Here is a 27663-nt window from a genome sequence, read left to right as displayed (position 1 = left end):
CTATCCACCACACACACTATCCACCACACACTATCCAACACACACTATCTACCAAGCACTATCCGCCGCACACTATCCACCACACAATATCAATCACACACTATCCACCACACACTATCAATCACACACTATCCACCACACACTACTATCCACCACACACTACTGTGCACCATTCACTACTATCCACCACACACTATCCACCACACACTATCCACCACACACTATCCACCACACACTATCAGTCACACACTATCCACCACACACTACTATCCACCACACACTATCCATCACATACTATTATCCACCATTTACTACTATCCACCACGCACTATCCACCACACACTATCCACCACTCACTATCAGTCACACACTATCCAGCACACACTGCTATCCAGCACACACTACTATCCACCGCACACTACTACCCACCACACACTATCCACCACACACTGCTATCCACCAAACACTATCCACCACAATATCCACTACACACTCTCAACCACACATTACTATCCACCACACACTACTATCCACCTCACTCTATCCAATACACACTATCCACCACATACTATCCGCCATACACTATCCACCACACACTATCTACCAGGCACTATCCACCACACACTATCCACTACACACTATCCACCACACACTATCCACCACACACTACTATCCACCACACACTACTGTGCTCCATTCACTACTATCCACCACACACTATCCACCACACACTAATATCCACCACAAACTACTGTCCACCATACGCTACTATCCACCACACGCTATGCACCACACACTATCCACCGCACTATCATCCACACACTATCCATCACACTCCTCACACTATTCTCCACACACTCTCCACCACACACCACACATTATCCTCCACACACTGTCCACCACACACTACTATCCACTAAACACTATCCACCCCAATATCCACCACGCAATTTCCATCACACACTACCCACCACACACTTTCATTCTCGCACTATTCACTACACATTATCCACCACACATTATCCTCCACACACTGTCCACCACACACTACTATCCACTAAACACTATCCACCACACACTGTCCACCACACACTATCCACCGCACTCTATCTACCACACACTATCCACCTCACACTGTCCACATCACACTGTCCACCACACACTTCTCTCTCTCTCTCGCTCTCTCTGTCTCATGTTCCATCTCTCTCTGTCTCTTTTTTTTTTTTTTTTACACAGGGTTTGACAAGGTTAAGGATCCCTAGCTTTATTGACAGCTATTTACAGGTTAAGGATTCCTAACTGTATTGGCAAACTAAGAGCTGTTACCTACATCAGCTCATTTGAAAGCATTTTTATTGTTATGAGGCATACAAGTAGGAAACAGGATGAAGTTGGAGCCATCTGTGGGCCAGCATTTTCATTCGATCAACTGACTTTATCTCGTTGACATCATTATGCTGTACGAATGTGTTCCATACTCGAGTCATCCTGGGTATATATGATCTCAGATGGAGTGATGTTCTGGAGAAGGGTACAGCCAGAGTGAAGTTGCTGCTTTCTGCCCGTCTTGTGGCATAAAAGCTTGTTTCACGCTGTTCTCGGAGTGGATCCAAGTGTGGTACTTTGACAATATTGGCCTTGTACATAACAATAAGGCCACCCACATCCCTCCTATGTTGAAGGCTCTGCTGAAATGACAGATCTATCCAGGATGGGTGCAGGCGAGAGATGAGACGTCTTGCTCTGTTCTCTACTCTGTCAAGCAGTCGCAGATGAGAGGGGGGGGGCAGGCAAACTAAGAAAGTGGAGCATAGTCAAGGTGCGAGCGTACTTGTGCCTCGTACAGAATCTTGCAACCCCTACTGTCAAGTAGATGCGAGATACGGCGAAGTGCTGTAAGCTTCCTGGCTGCCTTGTTTGCAAGATTTACAACATGGTTCTTCATGGTTAGTTTGGTCTCTCTCTCTCTCTCTCTCTCTCTCTCTCTCTCTCTCTCTCTCTCTCTCTCTCTCTCTCTCTCTCTCTCTCTCTCTCTCTCTCTCCTCTCTACTTCTCCTTTAAAAAAATGGCGGGTCAGAGGGGGATTCAAAGGACCCAGGGATCAGAGGAGAATGTTTTTTTAAGGAGCAGTTAATGGAAGAGCAATGCAAATTTATAGAACAATAGTGGTAGAGAAAACTAGGAGAGCTTTCTACAAAAATGGAGACAGAGCTTTCTGTGAAATTGGAAGAGGTTGGTGGAGGTGAAGAATAACTGGGAATCACAAATTGAAACTGCAGTAGCCAGGATAAGGGTCCTAGAAGATGAGGTAAACAGGCTGAAACGAGTTACAGGGATATTGACCAGAGAAGACCCAGCATATGAAGCTGGTAAGCCAAACGGGAAGGAAGGAGATATAACTTATGCTAGGGCCATATCAGCCTACCAAGCAGGACCAAGGAGTGAAAGGGGGAGAGCAGCTGGGTGCAGGTGGAGAAGGGGATAGGTCAAATGCAGTGGCACAAACATCCCACCAAAAGCCACAGAAAAAAAGGGAGAAAATGGGCATGTACAGGCAGGAACCAGAGTCACAGAGAGAAAGGCAATGGGAGGAGGAGAGGGCGAAGTCCGTGTTTATTCATGGGCATCAGGAGAGCGAGGGAAGGACACATATTGAAAGACTGCAGGCAGAAAGAATGGAGATTGAGAACATTATCATAGAAATAGGTGAAGAGGACATGTCCGAGATTGTAAATTTTCAGAGAATAAGGAGGCACCTGAAGGGAAAAAATGACCTATCACGGTTGAAGGACTTGGCAGAATACAAGAGAAGGAGAGACAAGCACAGAACCAGCAGAGGACAACTAGAGCAGGGCAGAGCAATAAGAGCAAGCACACAAAGAACCATCCCCAGAAGCCACACAACCAATCATGCCATCCCAGCACAAACCACAATCCACACCCACAGCTCCCTCCCAACACTCAGCTATAGAATCCCACAGTACCCTGCCAGATCCCCCACCCTCACAGACCCCCCAAAACACAGTGTTCAATAAGAAACTGAATGTATAGTACACCAACGCTGATAAGGGAGGCCCAAAGACAATATGAAAACGACATAGGAGCGAAAACCAAATCTGACCCGAAACTGTTATACAGCCACATCAGGAGGAAAACAACAGTCAAGGACCAGGTAATCAGGCTAAGGAAGGAAGGAGGAGAGACAACAAGAAATGACCGTGAAGTATGTGAGGAACTCAACAAGAGATTCAAAGAAGTGTTCACAGAGGAGACAGAAGGGGCTCCAGAAAGATGGAGAGGTGGGGCACACCACCAAGTGCTGGACAGACTAGTGTCACTGACATGTATAGTATGCAAAATCATGGAGAAGATTATCAGAAGAGTGGTGGAACACCTAGAAAGGAATGATCTCATCAACAGCAGCCACCATGGTTTCAGGGATGGGAAATCCTGTGTCACAAACCTACTGGAGTTCTATGACATGGTGACAGCAGTAAGACAAGAGAGAGAGGGGTGGGTGGATTGCATATTCTTGGACTGCAAGAAGGCGTTTGACACAGTTCCACACAAGAGATTGGGGCAAAAACTGGAGGACCAAGCAGGGATAACAGGGAAGGCACTACAATGGATCAGGGAATACTTGTCAGGAAGACAGCAGCGAGTAATGGTACGTGGCGAGGTGTCAGAGTGGGCACCTGTAACCAGCGGGGTCCCACAGGGGTCAGTCCTAGGACCAGTGCTATTTCTGGTATTTGTGAACGACATGACGGAAGGAATAGACTCTGAGGCGTCCCTGCTTGCAGATGACGTGAAGTTGATGAGAAGAATTCGCTCGATCGAAGACCAGGCAGAACTACAAAGGGATCTGGACAGGCTGCAGACCTGGTCCAGCAATTGGCTCCTGGAGTTCAATCCCACCAAGTGCAAAGTCATGAAGATTGGGGAAGGGCAAAGAAGACCGCAGACAGAGTACAGTCTAGGGGGCCAGAGACTACACACCTCACTCAAGGAAAAAGATCTTGGGGTGAGTATAACACCAGGCACAACTCCTGAAGAGCACATCAACCAAATAACTGCTGCAGCATATGGGCACCTAGCAAACCTCAAAACAGCATTCCGACATCTTAATAAGGAATCGTTCAGGACCCTGTACACCGTGTACGTTAGGCCCATATTGGAGTATGCGGCACCAGTTTGGAACCCACACCTAGCCAAGCACGTAAAGAAACTAGAGAAAGTGCAAAGGTTTGCAACAAGACTAATCCCAGAGCTAAGAGGTATGTCCTACGAGGAGAGGTTAAGGGAAATCAACCTGACGACACTGGAGGACAGGAGAGATAGGGGGGACATGATAACATACAAAATACTGAGAGGAATTGACAAGGTGGACAAAGACAGGATGTTCCAGAGATTGGACACAGTAACAAGGGGACACAGTTGGAAGTTGAAGACGCAGATGAATCACAGGGATGTTAGGAAGTATTTCTTCAGCCACAGAGTAGTCAGTAAGTGGAATAGTTTGGGAAGCGATGTAGTGGAGTCAGGATCCATACATAGCTTTAAGCAGAGGTATGATAAAGCGATCAGTGAAGAGGCGGGGGCAGGAGCTCGGACTCGACCCCTGCAACCTCAATTAGGTGAGTACAACTAGGTGAGTACACACACACAGAACGAGCCCTTGGTTTGCCCAAAGGTGTAGGGAGACAAAAACTAAGTGCACTAGAGAATGAAAAAAGTACAGAAACAAAGAACCCAGGAAAATAAAGAGATTAGTCGAAGATCCAGAAACAGGTATGCGCAGAAGGTGGGAGGCCCAGCGACAGCACGAAAACGACATCGCATCGAAAGTACAGTCTGACCCGAAGCTGTTGTAGAGCCACATCAGGAGGAAGACAACAGTCAAGGATCAGGTAATCAGGCTAAGGAAAGAAGGTGGGGAGCTCACAAGAAAACCATGAAGTACGTGAGAAGCTCAGCATGAGATTTAAGGAAGTACGTACATAGGAGATACATTATTCCGGAAGTCAGAATAAGGGGGTACACAAACAAGGGATATACCAACAAGGGCTGGATGAAATGCACACAACCGAGGAGGAGGTAAAGAAGCTGCTAAGTGACCTTGATACCTCAAAGGCGGTAGGACAGGACAACATTTCTCCGTGGGTCCTTAGAGAGGGAAAAGAGACGCTGTGTGTGCCACCAACAATTTTCAACACATCCATGGAACCGGGTAACTACCTGAGGTATGGGAGACGGCAAATGTAGTTACCATTTTTAAGAAAGGAGACAGACACGAGGCCCTAAACTACAGACCGGTGTCACTCACATGTATAGTATGCAAAGTCATGGAGAAGATTATCAGGAGAGTGGTGGAGCACCTAGAACGAAATAGGCTTATAAACGACACCCAGCACGGATTCAGTGAAGGAAAGTCCAGTGTCACAAACCTACTGGAGTTTTATGACAAGATAACGGAAGTGAAACACGAGAGAGAGAGGGGTGGGTAGATTGCATTTTCTTGGACTGCAAGAAGGACTTTCGACACAGTTCCTCTTAACAGCTGGAGGACTAGGCATGCACAACAGGAAGGGCACTGCAGTGGACCAGGGAGTACCTGACAGCCCTAAGATCAGTACTGTTTTTGGTATATGTGAATGACATGGCGGAAGGTATAGACTCAGAAGTGTCCCTGTTTCCAGATGATGTGAAGTTAATGAGGAGAGACATGGACAGGTTGCAAGCCTGGTCCAGCAACTGGTTCCTTGAATTTAACCCCTCCAAATGCAAAGTAATGAAGATCGAGGAAGAGCAAAGAAGACCGCTGACAGTACAAGCTAGGTGGCCAAAGACCGCAAACCTCACTAAAGGAAAAGCATCTAGGGATGAGCATAATACCGAGCACATCATCTGAGGTGCACATCAACCAGATAACTGTTAGAGCATATGGTCGCCTGGGAAACCTGAGAATAGCGTTCCAATACCTCAGTAAGGAATAGTTCAAGACTCTGTTAGAGGATCATGCGCGTATAACAGGAAGGGCACTGCAATGGATCAGAGAATACCTGACAGGGAGGCAACAACGAGTCATGGTACGTAATGATGTATCACAGTGGGCACCTGTGACGAGCGGGGTCCCACAGGGGTCGGTCCTAGGAACAGTGCTATTTTTGGTATATGTGAACGACATGATGAAAGGGTTAGACTCAAAAGTGTACCTGTTCGCAGATGATGTGAAGTTAATGAAGAGAATTAAATCAGATGAGGACCAGGCAGGACTTCAAAGAGACCTGGACAGACTGGACACCTGGTCCAGCAACTGGCTTCTCGAATTTCCCGCCAAATGCAAAGTCATGAAGATAGGGGAAGGGCACAGAAGACCGCAGACAGAGTATAGGCTAGGTGACCAAAGACTGCAAGCCTCTCTCAAGGAGAAAAATCTTGGGGTGAGTATAACACCGAGCATGTCTCTGGAAGCACACATCAATCAGATAACTGCTGCAGCATATGGGCGCCTGGCAAACCTGAGAACAGCGTTCCGATACCTTAGTAAGGATTCGTTCAAGACACTGTACACCGTGTATGTCAGGCCCATACTGGAGTATGCAGCACCTGTTTGGAACCCGCACTTGATAAAGCATGTCAAGAAACTAGAGAAAGTACAAAGGTTTGCGACAAGGTTAGTTCCAGAGCTAAGGGGAATGCCCTATGAAAAAAGGTTAAGGGAAATCGGCCTGACGACACTGGAGCACAGGAGGGTCTGGGGAGACATGATGACGATATATAAAATACTGCGCGGAATAGACAAGGTGGACAAAGACAGGATGTTCCAGGGAGGGGACACAGAAACAAGGGTCACAATTGGAAGTTGAAGACACAGATGAGTCAGAAAGATATTAGGAAGTATTTCTTCAGTCATAGAGTTGTCAGACAGTGGAATAGCCTAGAAAGTTACGTAGTGGAGGCAGGAACCATACACAGTTTTAAGACGAGGTTTGATAAAGCTCATGGAGCGGGAGTGAGAGGGCCCAGTAGCAACCAGTGAAGAGGCGGGGCCAGGAGCTAAGACTCGACCCCTGCAACCACAAATAGGTGAGTACGCACACAACCACATATGTCGTGCTGCATATGTAAAACTTGTCAATTAGCAAGAACTCAATTAAAATTAAGTCCATTTTAAAATTTTCTCTTATATATTTAAAGATATATTTTTTCATTTATGTTAATGTAAAAATTAATAATTTTGTACCAAAGAACCTTAGTAAACTTACCTAACCTTATTATAACAAGCTCAATGTCCCCAGTAAAGTTCTAGAGGTGGTACCTAATATATGTATATATATATATATATATATATATATATATATATATATATATATATATATATATATATATATATATATATATATATATATATATATATATATATATATATATATATATATATATATATATATATATATATATATATATATATACATATGTATTATCGCAAGAGATACATACGTCATGGGATACATTTGTGTTGCATGAGGCGAATGTTTCTGTATATTTGAGCATAGATTATATTTAATCAATACTTTAGGATACAAGTTTTCTTAACTGATGGAGAACAGGTGATATGAAGGCTTAATGATCCTCGTGTAGTCGATGAACTTTGATCCCCATTAACAGTCAAACATAACGTCGCAAGAAACAAACCACGAGGATATATACATAAAGGATAAATACGTAGGGGTGACAAACATCGCGGACACATTTCGGTGGATACATACACTGGCGTTATATAAATACGAGTGTACATATTCCGAAAGGAAACAACAAACTAGACATTGGATTTTCTCCTTCAAGTGTAGCCGCATCTGTAGTTTGCAAGAGATAATTCGTAGTGAATATCTTTGAAGAAATGGGAGAGATAGAGACAGACAGACAGACAGAGAGATTTGGAGACAGACAGACAGACAGCAGACAGACAGACAGAGACGCAGACAGACAGACAGGCAGACAGACAGACAGACAGACAGACAGCAGACAGACAGACAGAGAGACAGGCAGACAGACAGACACAGAAAGAGAGAGGGAGGGGTGACGACTACTTGGAAAATATGTTTATGGGTGGGAAGCCAGTGATGGGTGTGGGTAGTGAGTGATGAGTGTGGGTAGTGAGTGATGAGTGTGGGTAGTGAGTGATGGGTGTGGGTAGTGAGTGATGGGTGTGGGTAGTGAGTGATGGGTGTGGGTACTGAGTGAGGGGTGTGGGTAGTGAGTGATGGGTGTGGGTAGTGAGTGATGAGTGTGGGTAGTGAGTGATGAGTGTGAGAGACGGGTGGGTAGTGAGTGATGGGTGTGGGTAGTGAGTGATGGGTGTGGGTAGTGAGTGATGGGTGTGGGTACTGAGTGAGGGGTGTGGGTAGTGAGTGATGGGTGTGGGCGAAACGTAGGGTAGTGAGTGATGGGTGTGGGTAGTGAGTGACGGGTGTGGGTAGTGAGTGATGGGTGTGGGTAGTGAGTGAGGGGTGTGGGAAGCGAGTGATGGGGTGTGGGTAGTGAGTGAGGGGTGTGGGAAGGGGTGTGGGACTGAGTGATGGGTGTGGGTAGTGAGTGAGGGGTGTGGGTAGTGAGTGATGGGTGTGGGTAGCGAGTGATGGGTGTGGGTAGCGAGTGATGGGTGTGGGTAGTGAGTGATGGGTGTGGGTAGTGAGTGAGGGGTGTGGGTAGAGAGTGATGGGTGTGGGTAGTGAGTGAGGGGTGTGGGAAGCGAGTGATGGGTGTGGGTAGTGAGTGAGGGGTGTGGGTAGTGAGTGATGGGTGTGGGTAGTGAGTGAGGGGTGTGGGAAGCCAGTGATGGGTGTGGGTAGTGAGTGATGGGTGTGGGTAGTGAGTGATGGGTGTGGGTAGTGAGTGATGGGTGTGGGTAGTGAGTGATGGGTGTGGGTAGTGAGTGAGGGGTGTGGGAAGCGAGTGATGGGTGTGGGTAGTGAGTGAGGGGTGTGGGTAGTGAGTGATGGGTGTGGGTAGTGAGTGATGGGTGTGGGTAGTGAGTGATGGGTGTGGGTACTGAGTGAGGGGTGTGGGTAGTGAGTGATGGGTGTGGGTAGTGAGTGAGGGGTGTGGGTAGCGAGTGATGGGTGTGGGTAGTGAGTGAGGGGTGTGGGTAGTGAGTGAGGGGTGTGGGTAGTGAGTGAGGGGTGTGGGTAATGAGTGAGGGGTGTGGGTAGTGAGTGAACGGTGTGGGTAGTGAGTGAGGGGTGTTAGCGCGGTGAGAGGTCAGCAGGTGTTAGTACGGTGAGAGAGGCAGCAGGTGTTAGCACGGTGAGAGGCAGCAGGTGTTAGCACGGTGAGAGGGTCAGCAGGTGTTAGCACGGTGAAAGAGGCAGCAGGTGTTAGCACGATGAGAGGGTCAGCAGGTGTTAGTACGGTGAGAGAGGCAGCAGGTGTTAGCACGGTGAGAGAGGCAGCAGGTGTTAGCACGGTGAGAAAGGCAGCAGGTGTTAGCACGGTGAGAGAGGCAGTAGGTGTTAGCACGGTGAGAGAGGCAGCAGGTGTTAGCACGGTGAGAGAGGCAGCAGGTGTTAGCACTGTGAGAGGGTCAGCAGGTGTTAGTACGGTGAGAGAGGCAGTAGGTGTTAGCACGGTGAGAGAGGCAGGAGGTGTTAGCACGGTGAGATAGGCAGCAGGTGTTAGCACGGTGAGAGAGGCAGCAGGTGTTAGCACGGTGAGAGAGGCAGTAGGTGTTAGCACGTTGAGAGAGGCAGTAGGTGTTAGCACGGTGAGAGGGCCATCAGGTGTTAGCACGGTAAGAGGGTCAGCAGATGTTAGCATGGTGAGAGAGGCAGCAGGTGTTAGCACGGTGAGAGAGGCAGCAGGTGTTAGCACGGTGAGAGGGTCAGCAGGTGTTAGCACGGTGAGAGCAGATCAGCAGTGTGTTAGGTGTTACGGTGAGAGAGGCAGCAGGTGTTAGCATGGTGAGAGAGGGTCAGCAGTGTAGTACGGTGAGAGAGGCAGTAGGTGTTAGCACGGTGAGAGAGGCAGCAGGTGTTAGCACGGTGAGAGGCAGCAGGTGTTAGCACGGTGAGAGAGGCAGCAGGTGTTAGCACGGTGAGAGAGGCAGTAGGTGTTAGCACGGTGAGAGAGGCTGTAGGTGTTAGCACGGTGAGAGGGCCAGCAGGTGTTAGCACGGTGAGAGGGTCAGCAGGTGTTAGCATGGTGAGAGAGGCAGCAGGTGTTAGCACGGTGAGAGGGTCAGCAGGTGTTAGCACGGTGAGAGGGTCAGCAGGTGCTAGCAGGGTGAGAGACTCAGCAGGTGTTAGCATGGTGAGAGAGGCAGCAGGTGTTATCCGGTGAGAGAGGCAGTAGGTGTTAGCATGGTGAGAGAGGCAGCATGTGTTAGCATGGTGAGAGAGACAGCAGGTTTTAGTAGGGTGAGATGGTCAGCAGGCGTTAGCATGGTGAGAGAGACAGCAGGTGTTAGCAGGGTGGAAGGGTCAGCAGGTGTTAGCAGGGTGAGAGGGTCAGCAGGTGTTTGCACGGTGAGAGGGTCAGCAGGTGTTACCAGGGTGAGAGAGGCAGCCGGTGTTAGCACGGTGAGAGGGCAGCAGGTGTTAGTACGATGAGAGAGGACTCAGCAGGGGTTAGCATGGTGAGAGAGGCAGCAGGTGTTATCCGGTGAGAGAGGCAGTAGGTGTTAGCATGGTGAGAGAGGCAGCATGTGTTAGCATGGTGAGAGAGACAGCAGGTTTTAGTAGGGTGAGATGGTCAGCAGGCGTTAGCATGGTGAGAGAGACAGTAGGTGTTAGCAGGGTGGGAGGGTCAGCAGGTGTTAGCAGGGTGAGAGGGTCAGCAGGTGTTGGCACGGTGAGAGGGTCAGCAGGTGTTAACATGGTGAGAGAGGCAGCCGGTGTTAGAACGGTGAGAGAGGCAGCAGGTGTTAGTACGATGAGAGAGGCAGCAGGTGTTAGCATGGTGAGAGAAGCAGCATGTGTTAGCATGGTGAGAGAGGCAGCAGGTGTTAGCAGGGTGAGAGGGTCAGCAGGTGTTAGCATGGTGAGAGAGGCAGCAGGTGTTAGCAGGGTAGGAGGGTCAGCAGGTGTTAGCAGGGTGAGAGGGTCAGCAGGTGTTGGCACGGTGAGAGGGTCAGCAGGTGTTACCAGGGTGAGAGGGGCAGCAGGTGTTAGCAGGGTGAGAGGGTCAGCAGGTGTTAGCAGGGTGATAGGGTCAGCAGGTGTTAGCATGGTGAGAGGGGCAGCAGGTGTTAGCAGGGTGAGAGGGTCAGCAGGTGTTAGCAGTGTGAGACGGGCAGCAGGTGTTAGCAGAGAAAGAGGGACAGCAGGTGTTAGCATGGTGAGAGGGGTCAGCAGGTGTTAGCATGGTGCGAGGGGCAGCAGGTGTTAGCAGGGTGAGAGGGTCAGCAGGTGTTGGCAGGGTGAGAGGGGCAGCAGGTGTTAGCAGTGTGAGACGGGCAGCAGGTGTTAGCAGGGTAAGAGGGGCAGCAGGTGTTAGCAGGGTGAGAGGGGTAGCAGGTGTTAGCAAGGTGAGACGGGCAGCAGGTGTTAGCAGAGTAAGAGGGACAGCAGGTGTTAGCAGGGTGAGAAGGTCAGCAGGTGTTAGCAGGGTGAGAGGGTCAGCTGGTGTTAACAGGGTGAGAGGAGCAGCAGGTGTTAGCATGGTGAGAGGGGCAGCAGGTGTTAGCAGGGTGAGAGGGTCAGCAGGTGTTAGCAGGGTGAGAGGGGCAGCAGGTGTTAGCAGGGTGAGACGGGAAGCAGGTGTTAGCAGAGTAAGAGGACAGCAGGTGTTACCAGGGTGAGAGGGTCAGCAGGTGTTAGCATGGTGAGAGGGGCAGCAGGTGTTAGCATGGTGAGAGGGTCAGCAGGTGTTAGCAGGGTGAGAGGTGCAGCAGGTGTTAGCAGGGTGAGACGGGCAGCAGGTGTTAGCAGGGTAAGAGGGACAGCAGGTGTTAGCAGGGTGAGAGGGGCAGCAAGTGTTAGCAGGGTGAGAGGGGCAGCAGGTGTTAGCAGGATAAGCGGGGCAGTAGGTGTTAGCAGACTTGCAGATACACGACTCGTCTTGTCTAGGTTTCGTCCCGGGAACTTTTGTTTAAGCTGGAACACACTGTCACTATGCCACGAAAGACAGCACGAATTTCCTACCTTTACTTGACGAAGCTCGTCCCTGGATACTAAGAGCTCTGTCTAATGCCATCTTCTTCAGTGTGAGAGATAATGTGTCTCCATCTGCCTCCCTCTCATCCTGCGAGATTGTCTCCTCATCGTCGACACTTCTCACCACCGCTGGTCTAGACTCACCATTACCCTCGTCGTCCGTGGTCATTCTGGCCATTTTCTTCGAGCTCGACGACAACACGGGTTGAATGTGAGGGTAAGGAGGTGTCTGCAACCAGCTGGCGTCAGCATCTTGTGGTTCGTTCATCTCAGCGTTATCATCGTTACCTGTTAAACTAGACGCTGATCTCACCATTATAATAATCAGAGTCAACAGCTTCACTCTCTTTAATAAAAAAAGTTCCATTTTACCAGTTACATGTATTTTCAAACAAATATAAATTAATCTTTACAGTCTGATGCATATAAAACAATTTTCTCGCTAAACTTTAGTTAACTTAGTCACAAAAGAAATAAACTACAGCTTTTGTCTGGTGTAGAGCGGTGTGTTGTGTAAAGCGGACAGCACTTCTGGCACTGCTAGCGACACCTGCGACACCTAGACCTCTGATACCCACTTAGCATCGCACCCGCCACTTATATACTCCACCCACACTCTGGAAGGTAAATAAACCAGGAATCGACCTCAGCCAGGGATATTTCCCCAGTAATTACTGTATCCTTAACCTTTATTATTTATTACCGGTCTAATAGTACAAAAAGCGATCTTCTGAGGCTTATAGATGGTGGCCCGTGTAACGTTGTGTTAAAGGAGACCAGAAGGATGGATAACAAAAACAGTGCCTGATCATGACTTTCTCCAGGACGCGTGGGCCGCCTTCCTAACATCCGCCAGGAATGTTCGTAACCGGAAAATGCGACGGAAGGGCTCAATTATCCAGGCATTGTACTTGTCTCTAATTATCCAGTTACATTGTATCCTCTCCTAATTAATCCTTCAGGTTATCTACCTGTCCTTAACAAGTGAGTATATAACAACTGAAATATTAAATGTAAACTTTTCTACCGAGGGATATATTGCACCTGAGCAACGGCAGATAATCAAGATATATCAAGTTCACCAGGACCACTGAGGGCATATCATGCACCAGGACCACTGAGGGCATATCATGCACCAGGACCACTGAGGGCACAACATGTACAAGAACCACTGACGTCACATCATGCACTAGGACCACTGACGCCACAGCATGTGCTAGGACCCCTGAGACCGCAATATGCACCAGGACCACTGAGTGCACAACATGTACTAGGACCACTGAGGCAACAACATTACTAGGACCACTGACGCCACATCATGCACTAGGACCACTGAGGGCACAAAATGTACAAGAACCACTGACGTCACATCATGCACTAGGACCACTGACGCCACAACATGTACTAGGACCCCTGAGGCCACAATATGCACCAGGACCACTGAGTGCACAACATGTACTAGGACCACTGAGGCAACAACATTACTAGGACCACTGACGCCACATCATGCAATAGGACCACTGAGGCCATAACGTGCACTAGGACCAATGAAGCCACAACATGCACTAGACCCACTGAGGCCACATATACCAGGGCCATTGAGGCCACAACATGTATTAGGACCACTGGCGCCACATCATGCACTACAGGCACTGAGGCCATAACATGAACTAGAATCACCGAGGCCACAACATGTACTAGGACCATTGAGGCCACAGCATACACTAGGATCACTGACGCCACATCATGCACTACGGGCACTGAGGCCACAACATGCACCACGACCACTGAGGCCACAACATGCACCACGACCACTGAGGCCACAACATGTACTAGAACCACTGGCGCCATAACATGTACTAGGACCACTGAGGCCATAACGTGTACTAGGAGCACTGAAGCCACAACATGCGTTAGGGCCGCTGAAGCTATAACGTGTACTAAGAGCCCTCATGCCGCATCATGTACTTGGACCATTGAGGCCACAATATGTACTAGGACCATTGAGGCCACAACATGCACTATGACCACTGACGCCACATCATGCACTAGGGGCACTGAGACCATAATATGCACTAGGACCACTGAGTCCACACCATGTACTAGGACCACTGACGCCACATCATGCATTAGCGGCAATGAGGTCATAACGTGCACTAGTACCCATGAGGACACAATGAGTACTAGGACAATTGAGGCCAAAACATATACTAGGACCACTGAGGCCACAACATGCACTACGACTACTAAGGTCACAACATGTACTATGACCACTGAGGGCGCATCATTCACTAGGACCACTGAGGCCACAACATGTACTAGCACCACTGTAGCCACATCATGCAATAGGACCACTGAGACCACAACATGTACTAGGACCACTGACGCAACATCGTGCACTAGGACCACTGAGGCCATAACGTGCACTAGGACTACTGAAGCCACAACATGCATTAGGGCCACTGAGGCTATAACGTGTATTAGGACCACTGTGGCCACTTCATGCACTAGGGTCGCTGTGGCCATAAAATGTACTAGGACCACTGATGCAACATCATGCACTAGGACCACTGAGGCCACAACATGTACTAGGACCACTGAGGCCATAACATGCACTAGGGCCACTGAGACCACAACATGTACTAGGACCATTGACAGTACAACATGTACTAGGACCAATGAGGCCACATGTACTAGGACCACTGAGGCCACAATATGCACTAGGACCACTGAGGCCATAACATATACTAGGACCACTGACGCCACATCATGCACTAAGATCACTGACGCAACAACATGCACTAGGACCACTGAGGGCACAACATGTACTAGGACCATTGAGGCTACAACATGTACTAGAGTTAGTGAAGCCGCAACATGTACGAATGTTAATTAATGATTCTACCAGTGCTAGGGTTAATGAGGCCCCTATGACCTAGTTTGTGGAAAAAAAGTAAACATTTTGAAAGATTTAAAGAGAAAGGTGGAGCGTTTACCTTGTGAGATACGTATGAGCTTATCAGAGACTAGCCAGCCTGCTTGATCATTGTTTAATACATGAAGCAATAGCTTAAACCTTAATGTACACACACACACACACACACAGGAGCTGAGTCTCGACCCCTGCAACCACAATTAGGTGAGTACACACACACACACACACACACACACACACACACACACACACACACACACACCCAGTAATGTTAGGAAGTATTTCTTCAGCCACAATGTAGTCAGGAAGTGGAATAGTTTGGGAAGCGATGTAGTGGAGGCAGGATCCATACATAGCTTTAAGCAGAGGTATGATAAAGCTCACGGTTCATGGAGAGTGACCTAGTAGCGACCAGTGAAGAGGCGAGGCCAGGAGCTAGGAATCGACCCCTGCAACCTCAACTAGGTGAGTACAACTAGGTGAGTACACACACACACACACACACGTTTACACCCACACGTTCCCACATATACAGAGTGACACATACACTCCCCTCCTGCCCACTCCCCTGCCAATCTCCCCCACCTTTCCCTCTTTCCCCCTCTACCTCTCCCATTCTTTCCCTTTCTTCTCCCTCCTCCTCACTCCCCAGGTTCCTCTCTCAATCCCCATCCCCACCCCTCTCCCATTTAGCCACTGTCTACAGCTTCCTCCTCTACCTCCCCCGCCCCACCCCCCACGCTCGGACAAACATACCACAAAACAAACACACAGAATTACATAAGTTTTTTATTCTGAGGCAACCAAAACAAAAAATGGGCTGCCAGAGATCAGGAGGGAAAACCAAGGGACTGGAGTATGAATCTGCAAAGGAAGATTGGGCAGCAGAGCTCATGAAAAGGGAAAATGAATGGGGAAAGAAACTAGAAGAACTTAGAATGAGAAAGGAAGAGAGGAAAGATGTGGAAACAAAGAAGTGGGAGATGCAAGTCATAACAGCAGAGGCTAGGATACAGAGATTAGAAGAGGAACTGAAAAATCTGAAACAGCCTAAAGAACTAAAGAACAATTTGGGAATGACATCAGAGACCACTACCTCAGTCACAAACAAGGGGACTGTAGGGAACGAAGGAACGAAACTGCATGTAGAAGCCCTATCAGAGGGGACTGTAGAAAATGAAAGAGCTAAGCTATATGTGGAGGTCCTAACAGATCACAGCAGAGCCCAGGGAAAGCTGAGAAGGGAAAATGACAGGCCACTGAGCCCAAGTACAATAGATAGTGAAACTGAAGGAAGGAAAGTGGCAATGAGGGAAATTAAATCGAATCAGTGGATTCATAGGGATATGCACGGGAGAATGTAAGGGAGAGATCAGTCTTTGTTTATGGGCTCCGGGAAGTTGAAGAGGAAACTTACGAAGCAAGAAAACCAGAGGAAAAATGCAATCAAAAGCATCATAAAAGTAATAGGAGAAGATGACATGAGCCAGTTGGCAAATTTTCGGAGAACAGAGCGGTTTGCAAGAAGAACCTGGCCAGTGAAAGTGACTTTCAAGGCAGAATCGACTCGAAACAAGATCCTGCAGGAGACAGCAAGACTAAGGGACATGCTGCCATACTGGAAGGTGTATCTCAACAGTGAAAAAAACACAAGAAGAATGGCAGATACTGAGAGAGATGGTACAAAGGCTAAAGGAGGAAAGAGAGGAGAAGATGGAGATGGACAGGAGAACCCAGACTCAGGAGGAAGATCAAATACAGTCTCCCTCACAACTACCTACAGAAGCCCCCCAGCCAGGACAACCCTAGTGCAACGAAACATTTTAACCCAAAACACACATGCCATATCCAATGCCCCCACCCACCTCATTACAAACTCCACCTCACAGCAACCACCTATAGTTCCTTATCAGGTCTCCCTCTTCCCCAACCCCAACATACCCCCCAGACCACAGTTTTAGAAAAGAAGTGTGAGGAGTGACGAGAAAGAATCAAGGAGACATCACAGAAACAAAACTCACCAGGATAACAGATGCAATCTTTCCACCCAGATATCAAATCCTCAGAAAAGACAGAGGGAGGAGATTTAGAGAAGGAGTTGCACCGCTCATTAAAAACCAGTGGGGATTTGAGAAAATGGAAGGAATGGATGGCATGGGCGAAAGGGCCTACTTAGTAGGAACAATCCAGTCTGAGGGCTATGAGGTGGTAATTGCATTAATGTACAACCCGCCACAGAACTGCAGGAGGCCAAGAGAAGAATACGACGAGAGCAACTGAGCAATGGATGACACACTAGCCAAGGTGGCCAGAAGAGCTCACATGGGGGAGCAAAGTTGCTAGTTATGGGTGATTTCAATCACAAGGAGATTGACTGGAAAAACCTGGAGCCCCATGGGGGTCCCAAAATATGGATAGCCAAGATGATGGATGTGATACTGGAAAACCTCATGCATCAACATGTTAGAGACACTACCAGAGAGAGAGGTGAGGATGATCCAGCAAGACTGGACCTTGTATTCACCTTGAGTAGTTTGGACATCGAGGATATCATGTATGAAAGGCCCCTAGGAGCTAGTGATCATGTGGTTCTGTGCTTTGACTACATAGTTGAGCTACTAATGGAGAGAGTAGCAGGAATAGGATGGGAAAAACCAAACTACAAATGGGGAACTACTCAGGCATGAGGAACTTCCTGCAAGACATTCAGTGGGAGAGAGAACTGACAGGAAAAACAGCACAAGAAATGATGGACTATGTGACAACAAAAATGCAAGGAGGCAGAGGAGAGGTTTGTTCCCAATTGAAACAGAAATAATGGGGAGACCAGAACGAGTCCTTGGTTCACCCAGAGGTGTAGGGAGGCAAAAACGTGGTGTACTAGAGAATGGAAAAGGTACAGAAGACAAAAGACTCAGGAAAATAAAGAGATTAGCAGGAGAACCAGAAACGAATTTGCACAGATTAGAAGGGAGGCTCAACACAATATGAAAATGACATAGTATCGAAAGGCAAGTGTGACCCAAAGCTGTTGTATAGCCACATCAGGAGGAAAACAACAGTCAAGGACCAGGTAATTAGACTGAGGAAGGATAATGGGAAGTTCACAAGAAACGACCGAGAGGTATGTGAGGAGCTCAACATGAGATTTAAAGAAGTATTTACAGTGGAAACCAGCAGAATTCCAGGAAATCAGAACAGGGACGTACACCAACAGGTGCTGGATGAGGTACACATAACTGAGGAGGAGGTGAAGAAGCTGCTATGTGAACTTGACATCTCAAAGGCGGTGGGACCAGACAACATCTCTCCATGGGTCCTTAGAGGGGAAGCAGAGATGCTCCATTGAAACTGGGCAACTCCCTGAGGTATGGAAGATGCCAAATGTAGTCCAAATTTTAAAAAAGGAGACAGACATGAAGCATTAAACTACAGACCTGTGTCACTAACGTGTATGGTATGCAAAGTCATGGAGATCATCAGGAGGAGAGTGGTGGAGCACCTGGAAAGAAATAAGTGTATAATCGACAACCAGCACGGTTTCAGGGAAGGAAAATCCTGTGTCACAAACCTACTGGAGTTTTATGACAAGGTGACAGAGGAAAGAGGGGTGGATAGACTGCATTTCCTTGGACTGCAAGGCCATGGACACAGTTCGTCGCAAGAGGTTACTGCAAAATCTAGAGGATCAGGCACATATAACAGGAAAGGCACTGCATTGTATCAGAGAATACCTGACAGGGAGGCAACAACTAGTCACGGTACGTGACGAGGTGTTGGAGTTGGCGCCTGTGACAAGCGGGGTTCCACAGGGGTCAGTCCTAGGACCTGTGCTGTTTTTGGTATATGTGAATGACATAATGGAAGGGATAGACTCAGAGGTCTCCTTGTTTGCAGATGATGTGAAGTTAATGAGGAGAATCAAATCGGCGGAGGATCAGACAGGACTACAAAGAGACCTGGACAGGCTACAAGCCTGATCCAGCAACTGGCTCCTTGAATTTAACCCTGCCAAATGCAAAGTCATGAAGATAGGGGAAGGGCAAAGAAGACTGCAGACACAATATAGTCTAGGTTGCCAAAGACTGCAAACCTCACTCAAGGAAAAATGTCTTGGGGTGAGTATAATACCGAGCACATCTCCTGAGGCACACATAAATGAGAAAACTGCTACAGCGTATGGGCGTCTGGCAAGCCTAAGGATAGCGTTCCGATACCTCAGTAAGGAATCGTTCAAGACTCTGTACACTATTTACGTCAGACCCATACTGCAGTATGCAGCACCAGTTTGGAATCCACACCTGGTCAAGCACGTCAAGAAATTAGAGAAAGTGAAAAGGTTTGCAACAAGACTAGTCCCAGAGCTAAGAAAGGTTAAGGGAAATTGGTCTGACGACACTGGAGGACAGGAGGGTCAGGGGAGACATGATAACAACATATAAAATACTGCACGGAATAGACAAGGTGGACAAAGACAGGATGTTCCAGAGATGGGACACAAAAACAAGATATCACAATTGGAAGTTGAAGACTCAGATGAATCAAAGGGATGTCAGGAAGTATTTCTTCAGTCATAGAGCTGTCAGACATTGGAATAGTCTAGAAAGTGACGTAGTGGAGGCGGGAATCATACATAGTTTTAAGACGAGGTTTGACAAAGCTCACGGAGCAGGGAGAGAGAGGACCTAGTAGCAATCAGTGAAGAGGCGGGGCCAGGAGCTATGAATCGACCCCTGCAACCACAAATAGGTGAGTACAAATAGGTGAGTATACACACACACACACACACACACACATATGTATGAGGTATGAGGCAATTCCTGCATGAAAGCAGTGAGAAAGTGAACTATAGTGGAATACAGCTAATGAAATGATGAAACTCGTGACCACAAAGTGCAGGGAGGCAGAGGAAAAATTCGTGATAAGAGGGAACAGAAGCAACGGGAAGACCAGAGTGAACCCATGATTTACCCGGAGGTGTAGCGAGGCCAAAGCCAGGTTTGTTAAAGCATGGAAAATGTATAGAAGGCAAGGGATTCAGGAGAACAAGGATTTGAGCAAAAGAACCAAAAATGAATATACATAGATGTGGAGGGAGGCCCAGCGGAAGTATGAGAATGACATCATAACATCAAAAGTTGTTACACAGCACCATGAGAGAAAATCAGCAGTCAAGGTTGAGGAAGGAAGGAGGTGAACTCACAGTGAGCGACCAGAAAGTACGTAAGCAGACAGTTAGTTTAATATATTTATTATGCACCCCATACCCATTCTGTGGGCGGTAGTCTAAAGATTACACAGGTACATAATTGGTCCAGGGACTGGGCCCCAAAGTTTTGATAGCTGAGCAAGTTACAAAGGTAACGAACTCACAAGTTACAAAGGTAATGAATCATATAAGTAAGTAAATTTACTTACGTTTAAACATGGCTTCACTCATGAACAAATTATAGAGTAATGAGCAATTCACACGTCCACACCCGGTCACAACTATAATGAGTTATTGGTGCAAATATTAATTGTTGAGTCACACACACACACACACACACACACACACACACACACACACACACACACACACACACACACACACACACACACACACACACACATACACACACACACACACACACACACACACACACACACACACACACACACACACACACACACACACACACACACACACACAATGCAACAAAATGCAAGGAGGCAGTGGAAAGGTTCATTCCCAAGGGCAACAGTAACAATGGGAAGAACAGAACGAGCCCCTGGTTTACTCGACGGTGTAAGGAGGCAAAAACAAAGTGCAATAGAGAATGGAAAAAGTACAGAAGGCAGAGAACACACGAAAATAGGGAGATCAGTCGCAGAGCCAGGAATGAGTATGCACAGGTAAGGAGGGAGGCCCAGCGACGGTATGAAAATGACATAGCATCGAGAATCAAGACTGACCCGAAACTGTTGTATAGCCACATCAGGAGGAAGACAACAGTCAAAGACCAGGTGATCAGATTAAGGACAGAAGGTGGAGAACTCACAAGAAATGATCAGGAGGTATGTGAGGAGCTGAACAGGAGATTTAAGGAAGTTTTTACAGTAGAGACAGGAAGGGCTGTGGGAAGACAGCACAGAAGGGAACATCAAGAGGGAATATACCAACAAGTGTTGGATGACATACGAACAACTGAGGAGGAGGTGAAGAAGCTCTTAAGTGACCTTGACACCTCAAAGGCTATGGGACCGGACAACATCTCCCCATGGGTCCTTAGAGAAGGAGCAGAGATGATGTGTGTGCCTCTAACCACAATCTTCAACACATCCCTTGAAACTGGGCAACTACCTGAGAAATGGAAGACAGCTAATGTAGTCCCCATATTTAAGAAAGGAAACAGAAACGAGGCACTAAACTACAGACCTGTGTCTCTGACATGTATTGTGTGCAAAGTCATGGAGAAGATTATCAGGAGGAGAGTGGTCGAACACCTGGAAAGGAACAAGATTATAAATGAAAACCAGCATGGGTTCATGGAAGGCAAATCTTGTATCACAAACCTCCTGGAGTTTTATGACAAGGTAACAGAAGTAAGACACGAGAGAGAGGGGTGGGTAGATTGCGTTTTCCTAGACTGCAGGAAGGCCTTTGACACAGTTCCCCACAAGAGATTAGTGCAGAAGCTGGAGGATCAGGCACACGTAAAAGGAAGGGCACTGCAATGGATAAGGGAATACCTGACAGGGAGGCAGCAACGAGTCATGGTACGTTAAGAGGTATCACAGTGGGCGCCTGTTACGAGCGGGGTCCCACAGGGGTCAGTTCTAGGACCAGTGCTATTTCTGATATATGTGAACGACATGATGGAAGGAATAGACTCTGAAGTGTCCCTGTTCGCAGATGACGTGAAGTTGATGAGAAGAATTAAATCGGACGAGGATGAGGCAGGACTGCAAAGAGACCTGGAGAGGCTGGACATGTGGTCCAGTAACTGGCTTCTCGAATTCAATCCAGCCAAATGCAAAGTCATGAAGATTGGGGAGGGGCAAAGAAGACCGCAGACAGAGTATAGGCTAGGTGGACAAAGACTACAGACCTCACTCAGGGAGAAAGACCTTGGGGTGACCATAACACCGAGCACATCACCGGAGGCACACATCAACCAAATAACCGCTGCAGCATACGGGCGCCTGGCAAACCTGAGAATAGCGTTCCGATACCTTAATAAGGAATCGTTCAAGACACTGTACACTGTGTATGTTAGGCCCATACTGGAGTATGCAGCACCAGTCTGGAACCCACACCTGGTCAAGCACGTCAAGAAGTTAGAGAAAGTACAAAGGTTTGCAACAAGGCTAGTCCCAGAGCTCAAGGGAATGTCGTACGAGGAAAGGTTAAGGGAAATCGGACTGACGACACTGGAGGACAGAAGGGTCAGGGGAGACATGATAACGACATACAAGATACTGCGGGGAATAGACAAGGTGGACAGAGATAGGATGTTCCAGAGAGGGGACACAGGGACAAGGGGTCACAACTGGAAGCTGAAGACTCAGACGAGTCACAGGGACGTTAGGAAGTATTTCTTCAGTCATAGAGTTGTCAGCAAGTGGAATAGCCTAGCAAGTGAAGTAGTGGAGGCAGGAACCATACATAGTTTTAAGAAGAGGTATGACAAAGCTCAGGAAGCAGAGAGAGAGAGGATCCAGTAGCGATCAGTGAAGAGGCGGGGCCAGGAGCTAAGTCTCGACCCCTGCAACCACAATTAGGTGAGTACACACACACACACACACACACACACACACACACACACACACACACACACACATACACACACACTCTGACCCGAAGCTGTTATACAGCCACATCAGGAGGAAAACAACAGTCAAGGACCAGGTAATCAGGCTAAGGAAGAAAGGAGGAGAGACAACTAGAAATGACCGTGAAGTATGTGAGGAACTCAACAAGAGATTCAAAGAAGTGTTCACAGAGGAGACAGAAGGGACTCCAGAAAGACGGAGAGGTGAGGCACACCACCAAGTTCTGGACACAGTACACACGACCGAGGAAGAAGTGAGTGAGCTAGATGCCTCAAAGGCAATGGGGCCAGATAACATCTCTCCATGGGTCCTGAGAGAGGGAGCAGAGGCGCTATGTGTACCCCTAACAACAATATTCAATACATCTATCGAAACAGGGAGATTGCCTAAGGCATGGAAGACAGCAAATGTAGTCCCAATCTTTAAAAACGGAGACAGACATGAAACACTAAACTACAGACCAGTGTCACTGACATGTATAGTATGGAAAGTCATGGAGAAGATTATCAGAAGAAGAGTGGTGGAACACCTAGAAAGGAATGATCTCATCAACAGCAGCCAACATGGTTTCAGGGACGGGGAATCCTGTGTCACAAACCTACTGGAGTTCTATGACATGGTGGGGTGGGTGGATTGCATTTTCTTGGACTACAAGGAGGCGTTTGACACAGTACCACACAAGATATTAGTGCAAAAACTGGAGGACCAAGCAGGGATAACAGGGAAGGCACTACAGTGGATCAGAGAATATTGGCAGGAAGACAGCAGCGAGTAATGGTACGTGGCGAGGTGTCAGAGTGGGCACCTGTGACTAGCGGGGTCCCACAGGGGTCAGTCCTAGGACCAGTGCTGTTTCTGGTATTTGTGAACGACATGACTGAAGGAATAAACTCCGTGGTGTCCCTGTTTGCAGATGACGTGAAGTTGATGAGAAGGATTCACTCGATCGAAGACCAGGCAGAACTACAAAGGGATCTTGACAGCCTGCAGACCTGGTCCAGCAATTGGCTCCTGGAGTTCAATCCCACCAAGTGCAAAGTCATGAAGATTGGGGAAGGGCAAAGAAGACCGCAGACGGAGTACAGTCTAGGGGGCCAGAGACTACAAACTTCACTCAAGGAAAAAGATCTTGGGGTGAGTATAACACCAGGCACATCTCCTGAAGCGCACTTCAACCAAATAACTGCTGCAGCATATGGGCACCTGGCAAACCTCAGAACAGCATTCCGACATCTTAATAAGGAATCGGTCAAGACCCTGTACACCGTGTACGTTAGGCCCATATTGGAGTATGCGGCACCAGTTTGGAACCCACACCTAGCCAAGCATATAAAGAAACTAGAGAAAGTGCAAAGGTTTGCGACAAGACTAGTCCCAGAGCTAAGAGGTATGTCCTACGAGGAGAGGTTAAGGGAAATCAACCTGACGACACTGGAGGACAGGAGAGATAGGGGGGACATGATAACGACTTACAAAATACTGAGAGGAATTGACAAGGTGGACAAAGACAGGATGTTCCAGAGAATAGACACAGCAACAAGGGGACACAGGTGGAAGCTAAAGACACAGATGAATCACAGGGATGTTAGGAAGTATTTCTTCAGCCACAGAGTAGTCAGGAAGTGGAATAGTTTGGGAGGCGATGTAGTGGAGGAAGGATCCATACATAGCTTTAAGCAGAGGTACGATAAAGCTCATGGTTCAGGGAGAGTGACCTAGTAGCGACCAGTGAAGAGGCGGGGCCAGGAGCTTGGACTCGACCCCTGCAACCTCAACTAGGTGAGTAACTATGTGAGTACACACAGGAGAATTGAATCAGATGAGGATCAGGCCTTGACAGGCTGAACAGGTGGTCCAGCAACTGGCTTCTCGAATTCAACCCTGCCAAATACAGTCATGAAGATTGGGAAAGGGCAAAGAAGATCGCAGACAGAGTGTAGGCCAGGCGGTCAAAGACTGCAAACCTCGCTCAAGGAGCATAACACCGAGCACTTCTCGGGAAGCACACATCAACCAGATAACTACTGCAGCATATGGGCGCCTGGCAAACCTGAGAATAATTTTCCGTTACTTTAGTAAGGAATCGTTCAAGACACTGTACACTGTGTACATCAGGCCCATACTGGAGTATGCAGCACCAGTTTGGAACCCGCACCTGGTCAAACACGTCATGAAATTAGAGAAAGTGCAAAGGTTTGCAACGCTGGAGGACAGGAGGGTCAGGGGAGACATGATAACGACATACAAAATACTGCGTGGAATAGATAAGGTGGATAGAGGCAGGTCGTTCCAGAGAGATGACACAGAAACAAGGGGTCACAATTGGAAGCTGAAGACTCAGACGAGTCAGAGGGATGTTAGGAAATATTTCTTCAGTCATGGAGTCGTCAGGAAGTGGAATAGCCTAGCAAGTGATGTAGTGGAGGCAGGAACAATACATAGCATAAAGACGAGGTATGACAAAGCTCAGGAAGCAGAGAGAGAGAAGACCTAGTAGCGATCATTGAAGAGGCGGGGGCCAGGAGCTGAGTCTCGACCCCTGCAACCACAATTAGGTTAGTATAATTAGGTGAATTAGGTGAATTAGGTGAGTACACACACATACACTTAAGGAATAATTACATAAGTTACTCATTTAGAGAATGAGTCACACTCTCATGGAATAAGTACATGAAGTCACACACTTAACAAATGAATAAATGTCAGAGTAATACATTGAGGGAGAGAGTACATTAGACTCACACACTCAGGGAGAGAGTACATTAGACTCACACATTGAGGGAGAGAGTACATTAGACTCACACATTGAGGGAGAGAGTACATTAGACTCACACATTGAGGGAGAGAGTACATTAGACTCACACACTCAGGGAGAGAGTACATTAGACTCACACATTGAGGGAGAGAGTACATTAGACTCACACATTGAGGGAGAGAGTACATTAGACTCACACATTGAGGGAGAGAGTACATTAGACTCACACATTGAGGGAGAGAGTACATTAGACTCACACATTGAGGGAGAGAGTACATTAGACTCACACATTGAGGGAGAGAGTACATTAGACTCACACATTGAGGGAGAGAGTACATTAGACTCACACATTGAGGGAGAGAGTACATTAGACTCACACATTGAGGGAGAGAGTACATTAGACTCACACATTGAGGGAGAGAGTACATTAGACTCACACATTCAGAGAGAGAGTACATTAGACTCACACATTCAGGGAGAGAGTACATTAGACTCACACATTCAGGGAGAGAGTACATTAGACACACACTCAGGGAGAGAGTACATTAGACTCACACACTCAGGGAGAGAGTACATTAGACTCACACACTCAGGGAGAGAGTACATTAGACTCACACACTCAGGGAGAGAGTACATTAGACTCACACACTCAGGGAGAGAGTACATTAGACTCACACACTCAGGGAGAGAGTACATTAGACTCACACACTCAGGGAGAGAGTACATTAGACTCACACACTCAGGGAGAGAGTACATTAGACTCACACACTCAGGGAGAGAGTACATTAGACTCACACACTCAGGGAGAGAGTACATTAGACTCACACACTCAGGGAGAGAGTACATTAGACTCACACACTCAGGGAGAGAGTACATTAGACTCACACACTCAGGGAGAGAGTACATTAGACTCACACACTCAGGGAGAGAGTACATGAATGACAAGCACTCATGGAATGATCATGTTAAACAGTGTTTGTCTCTCCCATACTCTCTCTGTGAGTGAGTGGCGCTCGTGCACTCACGTAGTCATTACTTGAGTGTGTGTTTCTCATGTACTCATTTCCTGAGTGAATGACCCTCATGTTTTCATCATTCTTTCTCTAAGTATGAGTCTCTTATGTACTCATACCCTGGATATGTGATTCACATGTACTCCTCTTCTGAACGTGTGACTATCATGTACTCTTTCTCTGAGTGTGTGAGCCACTCATGAACTCATTTCTTGAGTAAGTAACTGCTATATACAGTACTCTGGGTGTGCTAGTCACGAACTCAGTGTTTTCAAGAGTACATGACTCACACGCTCAGAAAAGAAGTACATAATAATCACACTCAGGGAATTAGTACACAAGAGAAAGTCATTCAGGGAAGGAGTACATTAGGGTCACACACTCAGGGAATGAGTGTATAAGAAACATTCACTCAGAGAATTAGTTGATGAGTACACGAGTGTCATTCCCTCGTGAATGAGTACAGGGCAACATAAAGTTACGTGAGTAATCAACACTAATGAGAGAGTTAGTTTCTAAATATATCTCTTTTCTGAGTGTGTACTCAAGGAATGAGTATACGAGACTCATTGAAGGAGTGCATGAGAGTGCAGCCCAGTCAGGGAATAAGTGCATTAGAGTCATCTACTCAGACAGTGAATATTTCAGTCACTGACTCAGGAAATGAGTACATGGGAGTGTCACAAACTCCGAGATTAGTTCTTGAGGAACATGAAAGCCACTCAGTAAGGGTGTGAGTACATGAGTAACTAACACACTCAGAAAACGAGTACATGGAAGAATCATACGTTCAGGGAACGAGCACATGAAGAAGAGATATCCTTACTCAGGAAAGGTTCTCTAGCCATAAAGGACCCCAGTGGTAGTAAGTCACTTTGTCTGATTTTCTCGGGTTGTCCCAGGTTCTCTATACATGTGCTGCTATGTATGATAATTTATGTAACTGTATTTGTGCATACCTGAATAAACTTGCTTACTTACGTATTTACA

General features: G+C 47.4%; 1 protein-coding gene across 1 annotated transcript in view; it reads right to left on the bottom strand.

Annotated features, from left to right (window-relative positions):
- LOC128689026 (neuropilin-2-like) overlaps positions 1–12710 on the bottom strand; it is a gene marked incomplete at its 3' end in the record, with an annotated part of 77503 nt that extends 64793 nt beyond the window's left edge. Inside the window, exon 1 of the mRNA XM_070080539.1 lies at positions 12144–12710. Within this exon, the coding sequence (XP_069936640.1) occupies positions 12144–12522 (379 nt within the window). The remainder of the gene's footprint in view (positions 1–12143) is intronic.
- Between the last annotated feature and the right edge of the window lie 14953 nt (positions 12711–27663).

The sequence above is a fragment of the Cherax quadricarinatus genome, unplaced genomic scaffold, assembly GCF_038502225.1.
Source record: "Cherax quadricarinatus isolate ZL_2023a unplaced genomic scaffold, ASM3850222v1 Contig579, whole genome shotgun sequence".
NCBI classification, from domain to species: domain Eukaryota; kingdom Metazoa; phylum Arthropoda; class Malacostraca; order Decapoda; family Parastacidae; genus Cherax; species Cherax quadricarinatus.
Note: the sequence above shows the minus strand (reverse complement) of the source record. Positions and strands in the feature narration are given on the sequence as shown.